Genomic DNA, 13,695 nt, shown 5'->3' with positions numbered 1-13,695 from the left:
AATATGGAGGGCACTGCCTCCGATACGGACACACACTGGTAGGCAAAAACTACCTTCTTCTAGTTTTTTCCACATTATGGAAGACACTGCTCCCGATAATGTTTTGAGAGGTGTACATGTGACCAAGGGACCGGTACTGACAGACAGAGAGGTGTGATGTATGAGCTGGCCTTGCCTTAAAAAAAAAGACCAATCCAGTGTCAGTTTAAAAGAGTTGTGCTGTTTTCTGAGAAGTTCCTGATGGTTCAGTGTTCAGTCCTGTCCGTCGGTCAACATGTACACTTCCTTTTAAGCAGATGCTGCTTTTGTCATTTCGACAGTATAACTGTCATAATTATGGAAGGCACTGCTCCTGATAATTATACACTATGTTTTTTTATAAAAGGCAATAAAAAAAAACTATTTATAGTGAACCCTGCCACTGATAAATAAATAACACAATAAATAGACGTACGGTTTCTGTTTCAGTGCCACGTGGTTGGAAACATTTTTTCTTTTTTTAAATTGTTGCATGTAATTAGGACTTCTCTTAAAAAGATCAATGCTGCACGAGTGTTAAACGATGCCAGCTGATTGTCCCAAAAATCTATTTCTACGTGCAACACAACTGTATTATGTCGCATTCACACCAAGCGAATTTTCGCCTCGCTTTACTCGCATGAGTTGGACCGCCGGGATCATTCGTGTTCATTCGCGTTACTCGTTCTAGACGCGCCGGAGAGGAGAAGGGGCTCGTCTCCATAGATACCAACATCAACTTCTCTTTCTGCTATTTCCACCATCAACCATGGAAGAAATAACCACTGTTGATGCTTTGTACATGTTGCGGAAGTCCCAGACATGTCGGAAAAAACGCCGGCGGGGCTCTGTGAATTTCACCATGCTGTATTCACATACAGTGTCATTGCACTGACTGTCGCCTATCTAGCAAGCCACACGTCGCTACCCAAAATAAACAGATTAGGCTGTCATTTAATTAATTAAACATATCGCAGTATATTGAATCGTAACCCCTGTATAATGAACGTATTGTATTGCCAGATTCGTGCTATAACACAGCCCTAATAGACATAGAGTTTCGTCCCGTCTCTGTAAAAATATGAGGTGCTATCGTAGCTCTTGGTGCCTGCAAACGGCCACAATAAGTTTGTCCTCCATCTCTGATTCAACTACATCAGTAAATCATGGGAAAATCTCAGCGCTGATAGGCTTTCACGACACAGCGTCACACACATTTTTACGAATACGTGAATGACACATTTTGCTTTGACTTTCTATGGAATCGTGTCACGTGAAAAGTTCGCTCCGCGCTTGGTGTGAATGCGTCATTATGGTTAATAATCTTCGGTCCTTTTTCAGCACCTTCTGAATCTCTGAGTTGAGTAGCAGATTTCAGCACAGTATGTAATTATAGCTACCAATACGAACCAGCTCAGGTTTGAACGCGAGGCTACAGCACCAGTGGAAAAATACCAGCAGATTTGATTTGTAATAATTATGGTAAACAGATGGAAAGTCGTTAGCTTATAATATCATACTGGCCTTTTTTGCGTTTCATTCGTCTCTGAGCTGGCAAACACAGCCTGTCCTGTGATTGTGACCTGATGATACTGTGCTGAAGAAGCCTCAGTTTCACTACATTCAACTCATTCATGAGGGTAACATCATTTTAAGTAGTACTGCCACATAACATGGCTATTTGAAGGTAGCACCAAAGTATTCAGAATGTGGTAATTAAATGCCACATGTTAAAGTTATTGAAGAATTTTTCTTTCCAAAATGGAGAAAAAGAAAATGACCCTCTAAAGTTTATTTTTGTTAAGGCTTTAAGGCTTAAGTACATTTGTATCATTAATGTTTGGCTTTATGGAGAATTTCAGAAAGATGGAAGATGAGCTCATCACTCAAATGTTGTAGGGGATGACTGTGATATTGGTATCCGTTCAGTAACGGCTCCACTAAATTAAATTAAAAAGCTGTGCATCTGTTGGTTAATGATCACAGCCTACTGGTTTTCACTCCGGTTGTGATGAGAGGGTCAAATCATGAACAAAGCAGGAGGAGGGGGGTGAATTAACTTTTTACATTTCATTATCCAAAGACCAGATGTCCCCTGCTAGTGAGTTGGCACAGCCCTGAATGGTCCAGGTCGCCAGGGCGAACTGCTTGCGGAACAGGTCGGCGTCTGCTTTGGAGTCGTCGGTCCTGAGGGCGTCCAGGTGGTTGGACACAGCCTTGAGGGTGTGAGGTCCGGAGCCCAGCAGGATGTGGCGGAAAGGGCTCTCTTGTGGAGACACATAGAGCGACAGGAAGTTCCTTTCCACCTATGGCAACATGAGGAGAGAAAAATGGTCCAGTCACTGGATTGTTGTTTTGCTTTGATGAATAAGATGAGGTGACTGTTGAATTACATCCAGTCTAAAACTAGAATTACCGCCTTGCGGTTGTATGCCTCCGCCACGGGTTGCAGTTTACCTCCATGTCTGTCCAAAATATCATCACTTCATCATTTTATCCTATTAAACGTTTGTGTGACATTGTCATAATTAGTAGGGGTGGGAATCACCAAGGCCCCAAGATCTTATTGCGATTTTGTGATATGAGGAGTACTGCGATAAGATATATTGCAAATGTATTACCTCTTTTCAACTGCAAATGATGCAGTTTGTCAACATCTGTTTCATCTAATAAGATACAGTTTTCACTCTGTTCATCTCAGAGTTTTCATTCTCATATTTTGAGGTCAGAGGTCAAGGGACCCCTTTGAAAATGGCCATGCCAGTTTTTTGGAGCGTTATTTAGCGTTCTTCCAGACAAGCTAACATGACATTTCCTAGTTTCATATGATACCAGTATCTGAGCCTACTATAATCAGATTGTTAAGAGGTTGACAGTTACCTGGCAATATTGCCACGCAAAATATCGCAATACTATGCTGTATCGATTTCTTCCCCCACCTTAGGGATGCACCAATCCTACTTTTTCCGTCCCGATAGCATAGCGATACCTGGGCTTTGGGTATCGGTGATACCGAGTACCGATCCGATACCAGTGTTTAATTAATAAACTGTATGCCTCACTGTGTGGAAGTGACTTAAGTCATTCATTTGTGAGTAAGGAAACATTAGGCCTGACTTAAACATTGCTTTCTTAACTTTGTAAATCAAAATGTAACAAATATATATATATATATTTTTTAAATAAATTTTTTTTTTTAATTACAATTAATTGTTATTTTTTATTAAAATAATAAATCGTACTCCAGCAACTTAGTAAAAAAAAATCTTAAAATGAACAGGAACTACAATTATTAGAATTACAAAAGTGTAAAACTTTTTAATTCAGCAACAGATTGGTCAAAATTAAAATCCCAGTATAAAATGTATATAGTATATAAACTTAGAACTCAATAGATCAGCCCCGTTGTCACCGATACTCAATCCAGCTATCTGAGTCAGTATCGGGTTGATATCAAAAGGACAAAGGACAAAGGACAAGGACAAAACACACAAATGTTTCCTGTGAAATACCCAAAACGGTTCCAACTTTGTCTTACTATAAGCATTGGGTGTCCTACATGAACACATATTTTCTGCCACCGATTAAGAAAACTGGTTTTAAGGAAAAAAACAGAAGATTATTTATTCCTCAAGATACCCCACAATTAAGGCATGTTGAGAGTTGAACCGGAGGGCATACCCACAGAATATGCAGCAATAACTTTGTTTTTGCACGTATCTAGTCCAGGTCTTACCGTCATTATGCGGTCATTAATGATACGGCACATCTCGATGTCCTCCAGGTCGCAGTTCTGGATGTCTGCCATCAGCCTGCTGGAGGCGCGGCTGTAGGAGCTGGTGGCAAAGATCAACCACTGCATTGACAGGGCCTTGGGCAACAGCTGGGGCTGCATCTGGAAGCACACGGAGCATCCACGGGGGTCATTTAGTGTTTGGAATAAACAAAACTAAATGGATGTGCATCTTCTAGGCACATTTGGGTTGCATAATCACAGCAGCAAATAGAGGAAAAACAGTAACAAAATGAATTTAAAAAAGGAACTGAAAGCTTGAATTTCAATGCGGAGTTAAATATACACAATTCATTGATTAACCATCTCTTGCATGCAGCTCTTTGCAGTAACAACCCTACAAGCTCAAGCCAAGTCAGCAAGAAGACAACGGGACACTCACCCTCTGAACAGCGTTGACTTTCACGTTGATCTTCCCCACTTGCATGCTTATAACCTTGTAGTACTTCATCACGTCCATCCGCAGCAGGTGATCGTGGACCAGCCTCAGCGCCATGTGACCCGCGAACCGGGTCGTTATTTCAGCCAGCTGAGGAACCTGGTTGCCCGTCACCAAGTTCAGATTCTCCCGGGTGTCCAGCATTGTGCCAAAGTACTTGTAGTCCTGAGAGGGAAAAGCAAGATGTGTTAAGAATTACAGTTAGAAATAAAATTAGGGCTGTCAATCAATTAAAATATTATAACACAATCACATGCTTGTCCATAGTTAATTGCAAATTAATCACACATTTTTGATCTGTTCAAAATGTACATTAAAGGGAGATTTGTCAAGTATTTAACACTCTTATCAACATGGGAGTGGGCAAATATGCTGCTTTATACAAACGTAAGTAAATATTGATTATTGGAAATCAATTAACACTCAAAAAATATTTAATTTAACTTATAGTACGACGGGATGACTTACCGAGGTACCAGAGGTGAATCCAAATGAGACCGAGGGAATGCCAGAAAAGGCGAGGAAAGGATACGCAGCATTATCCATCTTCAGAGGCTCCAACCTGGAAAATAGTTAGTGAACATTAGCCAAACATGAGAATGACGGTTAACCTATACATTCCAGCTGTGGATGTGATACTACTGAGAACAGCTTGGATGTCATGGAGATGTATAAACACTGATGAGACACACTATGGATGTGATTGGACCAAACGGCCTGGTCAAACTTACACAGATGTCTCCCAGTTGCCCCTCGCAAATTGAGAAGAGAGAGTCCCAGCCTTGTTTGGGGAGTTCACCTGAGGAGATACGTATATTATATAAACTGAACATTCACAAATAAATTGATGATATTATTTCTCTAATGACAATACTACAGGCTTGTATTAAATGTGCTTCCAGCTGTGGGTTTACCTCGTTCATAGTGCTCTGGATCAGGCTGTGCATCAAGGGACTGGCTGCCACTTTAAATCCTTTGGGACCTGGAAAAGACAACTTACACTCAGTCATTCTGAAAATCACATGTACTGTCATATTGTAGGCACAGGAAGCTGTTAAATATTTAATAGCGTAGAAGTAAATACCTGTTACAACTCCATCCAGGTTGATGTAGGAGAAGGCTTTCATGCTCAGAGAGGTAACATAACCCTGAATATGGAAAAACAAAAAAACAAAATTAAGGAAGGAGTACTAACACCAAAACTGCTGATCAAGAAAATTGCACTTGGGAAAACCTTTAGTACAAAATGAATTGTGCGATTCTCACCTCCAGCCACTCGGTGGCGCCAACACTCCCATATTCTCCGGCACTCCAGCTGGCAAACACGATGCTTCTCCTCGGCTTGAATCCGTCTGTCGAGGAGACGACGAATGCACATTAACAGAAAATACTCAGATTTTGACAAAGCATATCCTCGGACCACTTTCTTCAGCTGCTCGATGACTTATGTACGATCTGATATGAAGTGTAGATCAAATCCATCAATATCATTTTAGTCAAAATCTGACATTAAAAACTACCCATCAGCTGCCACTGAGACTTACCGTTCTTCACCATATCTGAGATGGAACGTGCCAGCTCAACAAGGACGCTGGTGCCGACGGTCGACGCGGCAAAACCTGCACCCCAGGCATCCCTCTGGGCGCCGATAACCACATATCGATCTACAATTTAAAAAAAAGAAAAAAACCATTCATCACCCATATTCTTTTTCAGTACACCGACTTCCTGATCGCAGTATCTCTCAGTTGTTAAACCTCATTGTACCTGCATCCACAAAGCCTTTGATGACCCCGAAGATATTATTGATCTTTTTCTCGGCAAGAACGTTGTTGACCGACACGGTGATAACGTCGCTCTCCTCTCCCAGTTTGTTGGGGCCTCCCCACTGCACCGGCATATTCTGACCCCCGAGCTGCCTGTAGGATGCAGACGATACATGTTAGCAGCTGGAGCAGACAGTCACAGTGCGAGAGGAATATTTAGTGCGTCGTTTCCGCAGCGTATGTGAGCTGTACCTCAGAATGCTGGTAGCCATGGCTGCTGTGATGGTCTGAGCCAAGATTTTCGGCAGGCCCGAAGACTGGACGGGGGGAAACTGGGTGTGGTTGAAGGAGGGGAAGCCTGGGGTGTAGGGATCCCCTGAACCCAGGTGGACCTGTGGCACACGGACAGAAGACGGTTAAATGTAAACAGTTTTTAAAAAACAGGTTTTAGTTTGCCCACAGCTATGATTTGACTGTGACATTTTGAATGCTTTTGTATTCCTGAGTTATCTTCCCAGCAGCCTGGAGCCTTACCCTCAAACTTCTACATTTTAAATTAAGAAAATTATATGAAAAATACTTTACAGACAATTTACACATTGACTTCTAAGCTCTTATACCCAAGATTACTCTCATTAGAAATCAAATAATCCTTTTAAATATTAGTTTTAAGGCTTAGTTCCCCCCTCTGGCTTACCATTAATGGTAGGCTCTACTTATGATGATTTTTTTTTAAAAATATTTTAAAAGTCTTTACAACCAACTGACAGCTGATCAAACTGTGATCAGCTGCCACCGTCATCATAAAACAGACGTTGCTTCATGTAAAGCTTCAGAGGAAAGGACGTCTCATTTCTCTAACTACATATTTCCTCGTTTCCTCTCTCCTCGCATGATCTCCTCTGAGGAAAACGTGGATGCAATTAAGAGACTTGGGATGCACCCAATAACAAGCAGTCTTCCCCTACTCCGCTTTTTGCTTGCGCAGTTGCTACCTTTCTTGCTACATTAGATCCATCACTAATGGACTAATGTGAGACCATCGGCAAAATACAAACAAAACAGGGAACCACCGTCAATACATGGCTCCATGGCACCAATGGGTGCCTTTAAAGTTGTTCGATGTAATATCATCAGTACACTAAACAAACTACATATGTAATATATGTCTCTCCAGTGGGTTTCATCTTCTAAACTGTCCTCACTCACATGTCCAAAGAGCTGAGTGTTTGCTCCAATAGAGTACTCGTCGGGGTCCGCGTAGATCAGCACAGCAGAGGCACCCGTTTTGGCAGCATTGGCGACCTGTAAGCAAAAAGAACAAAAGAGGAGTCATGGAAATTATTATACGAATTCGTACAAGAATCATGTACTTTAGAGTGAGGAGAGAAAAAAAAGAAGAAGAAAGTTTACTGTTATATTAAAAGTTATACTGAATTTCTTAATATAAGCACCCACCTTCTCGGCAAAGCTGATCCTACCAGCTCTGACCAGCATGACCCTGCCGTTCAGGTTGATGCTCTTGTCCCGCAGAAACGTGAAGTCATCTTCCCGCCCGTAATATGCATACAAGACGGCACCCTGGGAGAAAAAAAAATAATTAATAAGATACTGTATTTTTCTCTACTTCATAATAATACAAAAATCTCTACTTCATTTATCTTATAGATTACCGTTACTGTTCCATTGGCGCTGTAGGACAGGAAGCCCTCTGGACGTTCCTCCCTCCCGCTCTTGAAAACAAAACTGTTGGAGCCAGAAGCTGGGGGGTCGTCAACCTTAACAAAGTGCTCATTGGTCCAGGATTTCATGCCGTACTCATGGAATTTCTTGATCACCTTGATCGCCAGAGCCTCGTCACCTGGAGAACCAGCCCGGTGGTTGGCACTGGAAAACTCACTAGGAGAGGAGGAAATAAAACATGAGGGGGAAAGAAAAGAGAGACAAAAACCAATGACTCACTTTTAAAATCTATGAATAGACATTTTGCTTCGCAGCAGATTCTACAAGCTGTGTGTGTGGGGGTTTTATGTTTACCTGAAGACCGGTTCAAATTTGGCTGCGGTGAGTTTCTGAGCGAGGAGCTTTTTGACATCGTCCCAGTCCATGAGGGGGGCGGCACCGGTCTCGATGGCATCTGCTTCTTCAAAAGTGGCCACGGAGGCTGCACAGATGGGAGTCACATCCTTCTTTTGATGAACAAGGTAGCCGATCAAGTAGCCTGTACAGAAGCAACGGTTTCAAATGAGGAACAATCAGGGACAGAGAGGAACAATCAGGGACAGAGAGGAACAATCAGGGACAGAGAGGAACAATCAGGGACAGAGAGGAACAATCAGGGACAGAGAGGAACAATGGCACCGACAGAGAGAAGGGCATACAAGAACAGACTAAAGGCATCAAGTTACAGCCTCAACCAAACAGTCAGCATTTTGAAATACTACACCACCAACTGATGACAGTACTGTACAGTATGTATACTTTTCACGTCCAGTGAATTACATTGAATCTACCACTACATGCCAAAGCCTGACTTTTAGATATAAAAGCTTGTCTTGGTTTCTCTGTGTTGCTCAGAGAAGGACACGGTCACACTTGAGCAGTGTGTTTTCAGATGATAAAAAGCAGATATGATGACCTTCCCCACATGAGACTTAAGGTGAAACCAGTTTTGTTGTCCTTGATGATTCAGTTCCTCTTTCTGAGAATTTAAATCTAATTAATAATTCAGTTTCATCCTGGTTGAACTGTAAAAAATGTTACATCTTATTATAAACATATGATCATCTTACCGATGATGAAGATGAGGAGGGTGGCGGCGGCCATGAAGCAGAGGTTCTTCGGCGTGCATCCGAGCTTTTGAGCCACGTAGGGTTTGCGGTTGGAGTTGTGATTGAGGTTTTCTCCCACGCCGTTTCCCCCGACCTCCTCGTCCATGTCGGACGACAGCTTCATCTCCACCTGGCTGTTGTCGCCTTCCATGTTCTGGGTCAAGTTGAATCGTGTGTAGGAGTGGGGCTCCCCGTTAAACTGTAACGACAGAACGATGCCGGTATGAGGAGAAAATATGGTTTATTATTTAGCTAAGGTCATATGTGACAAATGGGGTTGTGTCCGATAATGACTTGACTGATGTATTATGGATGTGAAAGTACAGGTTCCCCCTTAAATGTCCAACATCAGCAATACAGTTTTTGGTATCACTTCCTAATAAGTACTTTAAATAACGGAGTATACAAGTTGTAGCTTTAATGACTTAACTACTGTTACTAAAATCCTTTATTAATGTTTTCCATGAGTTGCTTTGTTAGCACTTTAATTAATCAGGAAGACCCTCCAATGGACAATACGACCACTTACCATCTTGACTTCTAGACGCCCCCACAGTAAATAAGTTTGTCGACACCTTTTTAACAGTTACAGTTGGGCTCGTTGGTTTTTCGTAGTGAAGGAATCCTTTTGTTAAAATAGCAATATCTATATCACATATATGACTGTACCAACTAGAGTTTTATTTGTATTTTTCAAAGTAAAATAAGTAGTAAAATACCCACAATAAATTACTGTAAAAGCTCAGTTTCTGTTTCGTTTCACTTTCATGATCACCCACTCTTTCTAGCTCTTTTTCTTTCTCTGTCATTTTTTTAAACAAAGTAGCACATTTAACATATCCGTCGGTGTGTGAGCGTTACAGAGATCAAAACATTTTACGCTCGATTAAAAAAGTACTATGGTTTCTGACAAATTGTGATTAGGCTTGTAGGCCTAAGCACATGGCAGACAATCTAGAAACCTCATCATAACAATCACAAATCTCTCTTAAATAAATAATATGCATAGATATAGAATGCTGAACAAGTGTGCAACAAAATGAACTTACAGCAGTTGCTTTTGGAGAACTAAAAAAGAAGGATGGAAGATGACTGAAAATGAGCACTACTCAGATCTTCTGCCTCGAAGAACTGCCAAGAGGAAAATGGAGAACTGCTCCCTGTTTCCGTTAATGTCTACATATCTACATATTAATTTCAATAAAAAAGTAATTTAAAAAAATTGTTGTGACAAACTTTATCATAAATGGGTTGTGCTAGGTAAGGGAAAATGGAAAAAAAAAATTAAAATGTTGAATAATGTTTATTTTGCCATTTAAGTTTAAAGTCTGACAGGAAGTAGTTCACTATTGGTGAAACCAGGACTGCGTGGTGCTCATTTTCAGTCTCCTCGAACTCTCTGTGATAGCTGTCATAAAGCAATGGCTGTAAGTTCATTTAGTTGTCTGCTTATTTCCATAAGTAATACACGTACTACTAGTAACAAGTACTACTCTCCCATCTTTCAAGTGGTTACGTCTCTAGTCTGATGTTGACCGTACAGCTGATATGTACGTGGTTTGTTTACGTGGCATAACAGACAGTGCATATGCATAACAGTGTGTGGACAGAGAGTATCCGATGTTATTAGGCTATAAGTAAATAAAAAATACCACAAATCTATCTTCTTATCTTGTTGGTTTCTTACTCTGTCAATATGAAGACACAACAAGGTCGATATTATTCATCATTACAATAAATTATTAGTTCTATATTATTATAAATAAATTTATAAATGCATTTCTAGGGGGTTCAGTGAGCCCCCTGAACAAACGCAAACTGTGCCTGATGATGATCAAGTTTACTCCCTTTCTAATGATTTGTGTGCGTCATGTTTGACTCTGAAAGTCAGTAACTGCCCCTCAAATTAGCAATGTTCTTGTTTAATACAAGTAAAAATCTACATATTATAGCTCATCAAATAGCCAAAAATAAACAATGGAGTCGACGCTTTATGTAAATCTTAAAATCAGTACCAGTCATAAACTTGTGGCCTGCCTGTGCGTCACTAAATCAGTCTTTAGTGAGGAGAGCACGACAGTAAATGTGTTTAACTGCATTTATGTCACATGACTGTCAGCCTCATCCGACTAGTTTAGTCACTAATTGAACATCCTGCATGTAATAAGATCGGGGCTGGATTTTGAGCAGCAATCGGAACAGAATAGATTACAGAATAATGCTATAGAAAACTAAGAGAAAAACATTTTTCTTAAAAGATGTATATGCTACAGTATATTGAATGTTTCCGTATTTGACACAGGTAAATCTAGCACCTCACTTTACCTCACTACACTGGATGCATTACGGTGACGCTCTTATCCAGAATATTTTCAAAAAAGTTATTTACAATTCAAGTTTTTTATTAAAAGACGACATAACAACATAGGGCATGTGGGCTGCACAATATAAAGCCTCTCTGACCACTAGATGACATCACAACATCACCTCACAGGAAGCTGGGAGATTATACCTCAACAAGAAACCACATTTGGTGTTCTCAAGAATCTGCTCATTCCACAGAGCTCTCTACGATCCATCACTGCCATGATGTGTATTTATGTGAGCACTCCCACTATCACCACAGACCGACAGCGTGTCATATTCAGACGAAAACTGGATCGTATCCACTTCAAACACAGGGCAATCCATTTTACAAGCTACAGCATGTGAAAAGTGGAAGTAGCTATCACCAAATCTGTGCTGATGTGAGGGGTCAATGTAAGAGCAGGAGATCTTGCCTACTGATATGAATTCCAGCAGGCAACCACAAGTATTAGAAACCGAGACCAGACGTCATGGTTCATGAGCAGATTCTGATCTACAACGCCAAAAACATGTAATTAAACACATTGTTTGCATGACACCGTTATACTGATTAGAAGACAGCTCTGCTACAGTAAGTCTGACTGAATTCACAACCAAATGTAACACTTCAACCACATCATAACTTCAACACATCTAACTTCACATTCCACATATCTTCTGTCAAATAATCTGTCTTTGTCTATTTTCCAAAGTGTGCAAAAGTGGTGTTTCTCTCATTCTTGAAGAAAAGATGAAGGTGTTCAGTGGTGAAATAGTGAGGTGATAAACATTAATTGATAAATAAATACAAGCAAAATTCCATCAGTATGAGGGGTGGAAGTAACAAAAAATAATTGGTAAAAGTGCTGAGGTGATGAAAATGTATGTGAATTGAAAAATAGTGATGAATTGTGCATTGATTTGATAAACTTGATTGATATTTTATTTGAAACAGTGTTTATCTGATAATCAACATTCAACCGTTCATCATTCACAACACCCAACTGACATTTATCGTTTACAGCACGCAATTATTTTTACTTCTGCCCTATCAGTCGTTTTGGACGGAAGTAACAAAAATTGCGTGCTGTAAACGATAAATGTCAGTTGGGTGTTGTGAATGATGAATTGTGGACAGTTGATTATCAGAGCAACACTGTTGAAAATAAAATATCAATCAAGTTTATCAAATCAATTGACAATTTATCACTTTTTCAATTCGCATGCATTTTCATCACTTTTACTTTTATCAATTAATTGTTACTTCCGCCCCTCATACAACAGGTGCTTGATTTGTTGATCTCAGTTCAGCCTCCCATGAAGTTCCTCCTCAGTCATCACCTTCAATCTGAAGTTTTCCTCTTTTGGCTCCTTCAAAGACAATTAAGCAACAATTATTATAAATTATCCAACTATTGGAAATTGAAAGATGCAGTGTGTATTTTTAGTGTCCAATATGAGAACTTACTGTGTTTTTTTCCATTCAAAGGCCACTTCCCTCCCAAACCCAGATCCCTTTATCTCTGAAACCAGCTTCTGGTCATGAACCTTCTCTGCATCCATCTAACAGCTTCATAACCATCCAAGTCCATCCAAAGTGGTTCACCTACAAACATCAGATGACATCTTACAATCATACAACTTTACAATAGCATTGAGTTAAAATTGTTTTGAGAAATATCTGCACTTTTTGCTTCCATCAAAGCAGCTACAGTAAAATCATTCTCTCATAAACAATAACAGTCTAATGTTAACTTCATTTACAGGTAAACTGAATTCTTTCCTCGGGCAGCCAAACCTAAAAGTCAACTATATAATGATGCCTTTACATGTAATAATAAAAAAGGTAAAATGCAGCAACTTACCATCATTTTATTCAAGGTGTCCTTTTGATGAACGCTGCTGGGACAGAGAATCCTTTGGAGATCAACACAGAAAATTCAAGCCAAGTGGCAAATCGTCTCCTGGTTGGCTGTTTTTTTGCAACCCGGAGCAAACATCGAACCTGATAGTGCCATAACAAAGAATAAGTCTGTTAAAGAATAAATAATAAAATAAATAAAAGAATATAATGAGGAATAAATAAAAGAATATATAAGTATATAAATAAATAAATGTTGAAATATATTAAGGAATAACTAACAGAATATCTAAGTAAATAAAAAAATGTGTAAATATAGAGGAATAAATAGAAGAATACATAAGTAAATAAAAAAATGAATGTGGAAATATAATGAGGATAAATAAAAGAATATACAAGTAAATAAATGTGGAAATATAATGAGGAATAAATAAAAGAATACATAAGTAAATAAAAAAGGTGGAAATATAATGAGGATGAATAAAGAATATAAGCAAATAAATAAATGGGGAATTATAATGGGGAATAAATAAAATAATATATAAGTAAATAAATATATGTGGAAATATGAGGATAAATAAAATAGTATATAAGTAATAAATAAATATGGAAATATAATGAGGAATAAATAAAGTAATATA

The 13,695-nt window shown here is 39.5% G+C and overlaps 1 protein-coding gene across 3 annotated transcripts; it reads right to left on the bottom strand.

Annotated features, from left to right (window-relative positions):
- Positions 1-494: 494 nt before the first annotated feature.
- LOC119498540 (transferrin receptor protein 1-like) lies at positions 495-13,153 on the bottom strand. Of its 3 annotated transcripts, none has more exons than XM_037787492.1 (19): positions 13,059-13,153; positions 12,662-12,799; positions 12,473-12,564; positions 8,809-9,046; positions 8,054-8,237; positions 7,690-7,915; positions 7,475-7,597; positions 7,226-7,321; positions 6,269-6,408; positions 6,018-6,169; positions 5,795-5,914; positions 5,517-5,602; positions 5,335-5,398; positions 5,165-5,232; positions 4,982-5,049; positions 4,719-4,812; positions 4,194-4,415; positions 3,755-3,913; positions 495-2,324 (listed from the first exon to the last, which is right to left on the bottom strand). In XM_037787492.1, exons 4-19 carry the CDS (start codon positions 8,996-8,998, stop codon positions 2,082-2,084), a joined length of 2,235 nt encoding a protein of 744 aa, XP_037643420.1. In that variant the 5' UTR covers positions 8,999-9,046; positions 12,473-12,564; positions 12,662-12,799; positions 13,059-13,153; the 3' UTR covers positions 495-2,081. The 3 variants fall into 3 exon arrangements, with proteins under 3 accessions (XP_037643420.1, XP_037643419.1, XP_037643421.1); XM_037787491.1 differs by having other exon boundaries at positions 12,535-12,564; XM_037787493.1 differs by lacking the exons at positions 12,473-12,564; positions 12,662-12,799; positions 13,059-13,153 and adding an exon at positions 9,897-10,453.
- Between the last annotated feature and the right edge of the window lie 542 nt (positions 13,154-13,695).

This window comes from Sebastes umbrosus, chromosome 12, assembly GCF_015220745.1.
Source record: "Sebastes umbrosus isolate fSebUmb1 chromosome 12, fSebUmb1.pri, whole genome shotgun sequence".
NCBI classification, from domain to species: Eukaryota; Metazoa; Chordata; class Actinopteri; order Perciformes; family Sebastidae; genus Sebastes; species Sebastes umbrosus.
The sequence above is the reverse complement of the archived record's forward strand: the minus strand, read 5'-3'. Positions and strand labels throughout refer to the sequence as shown.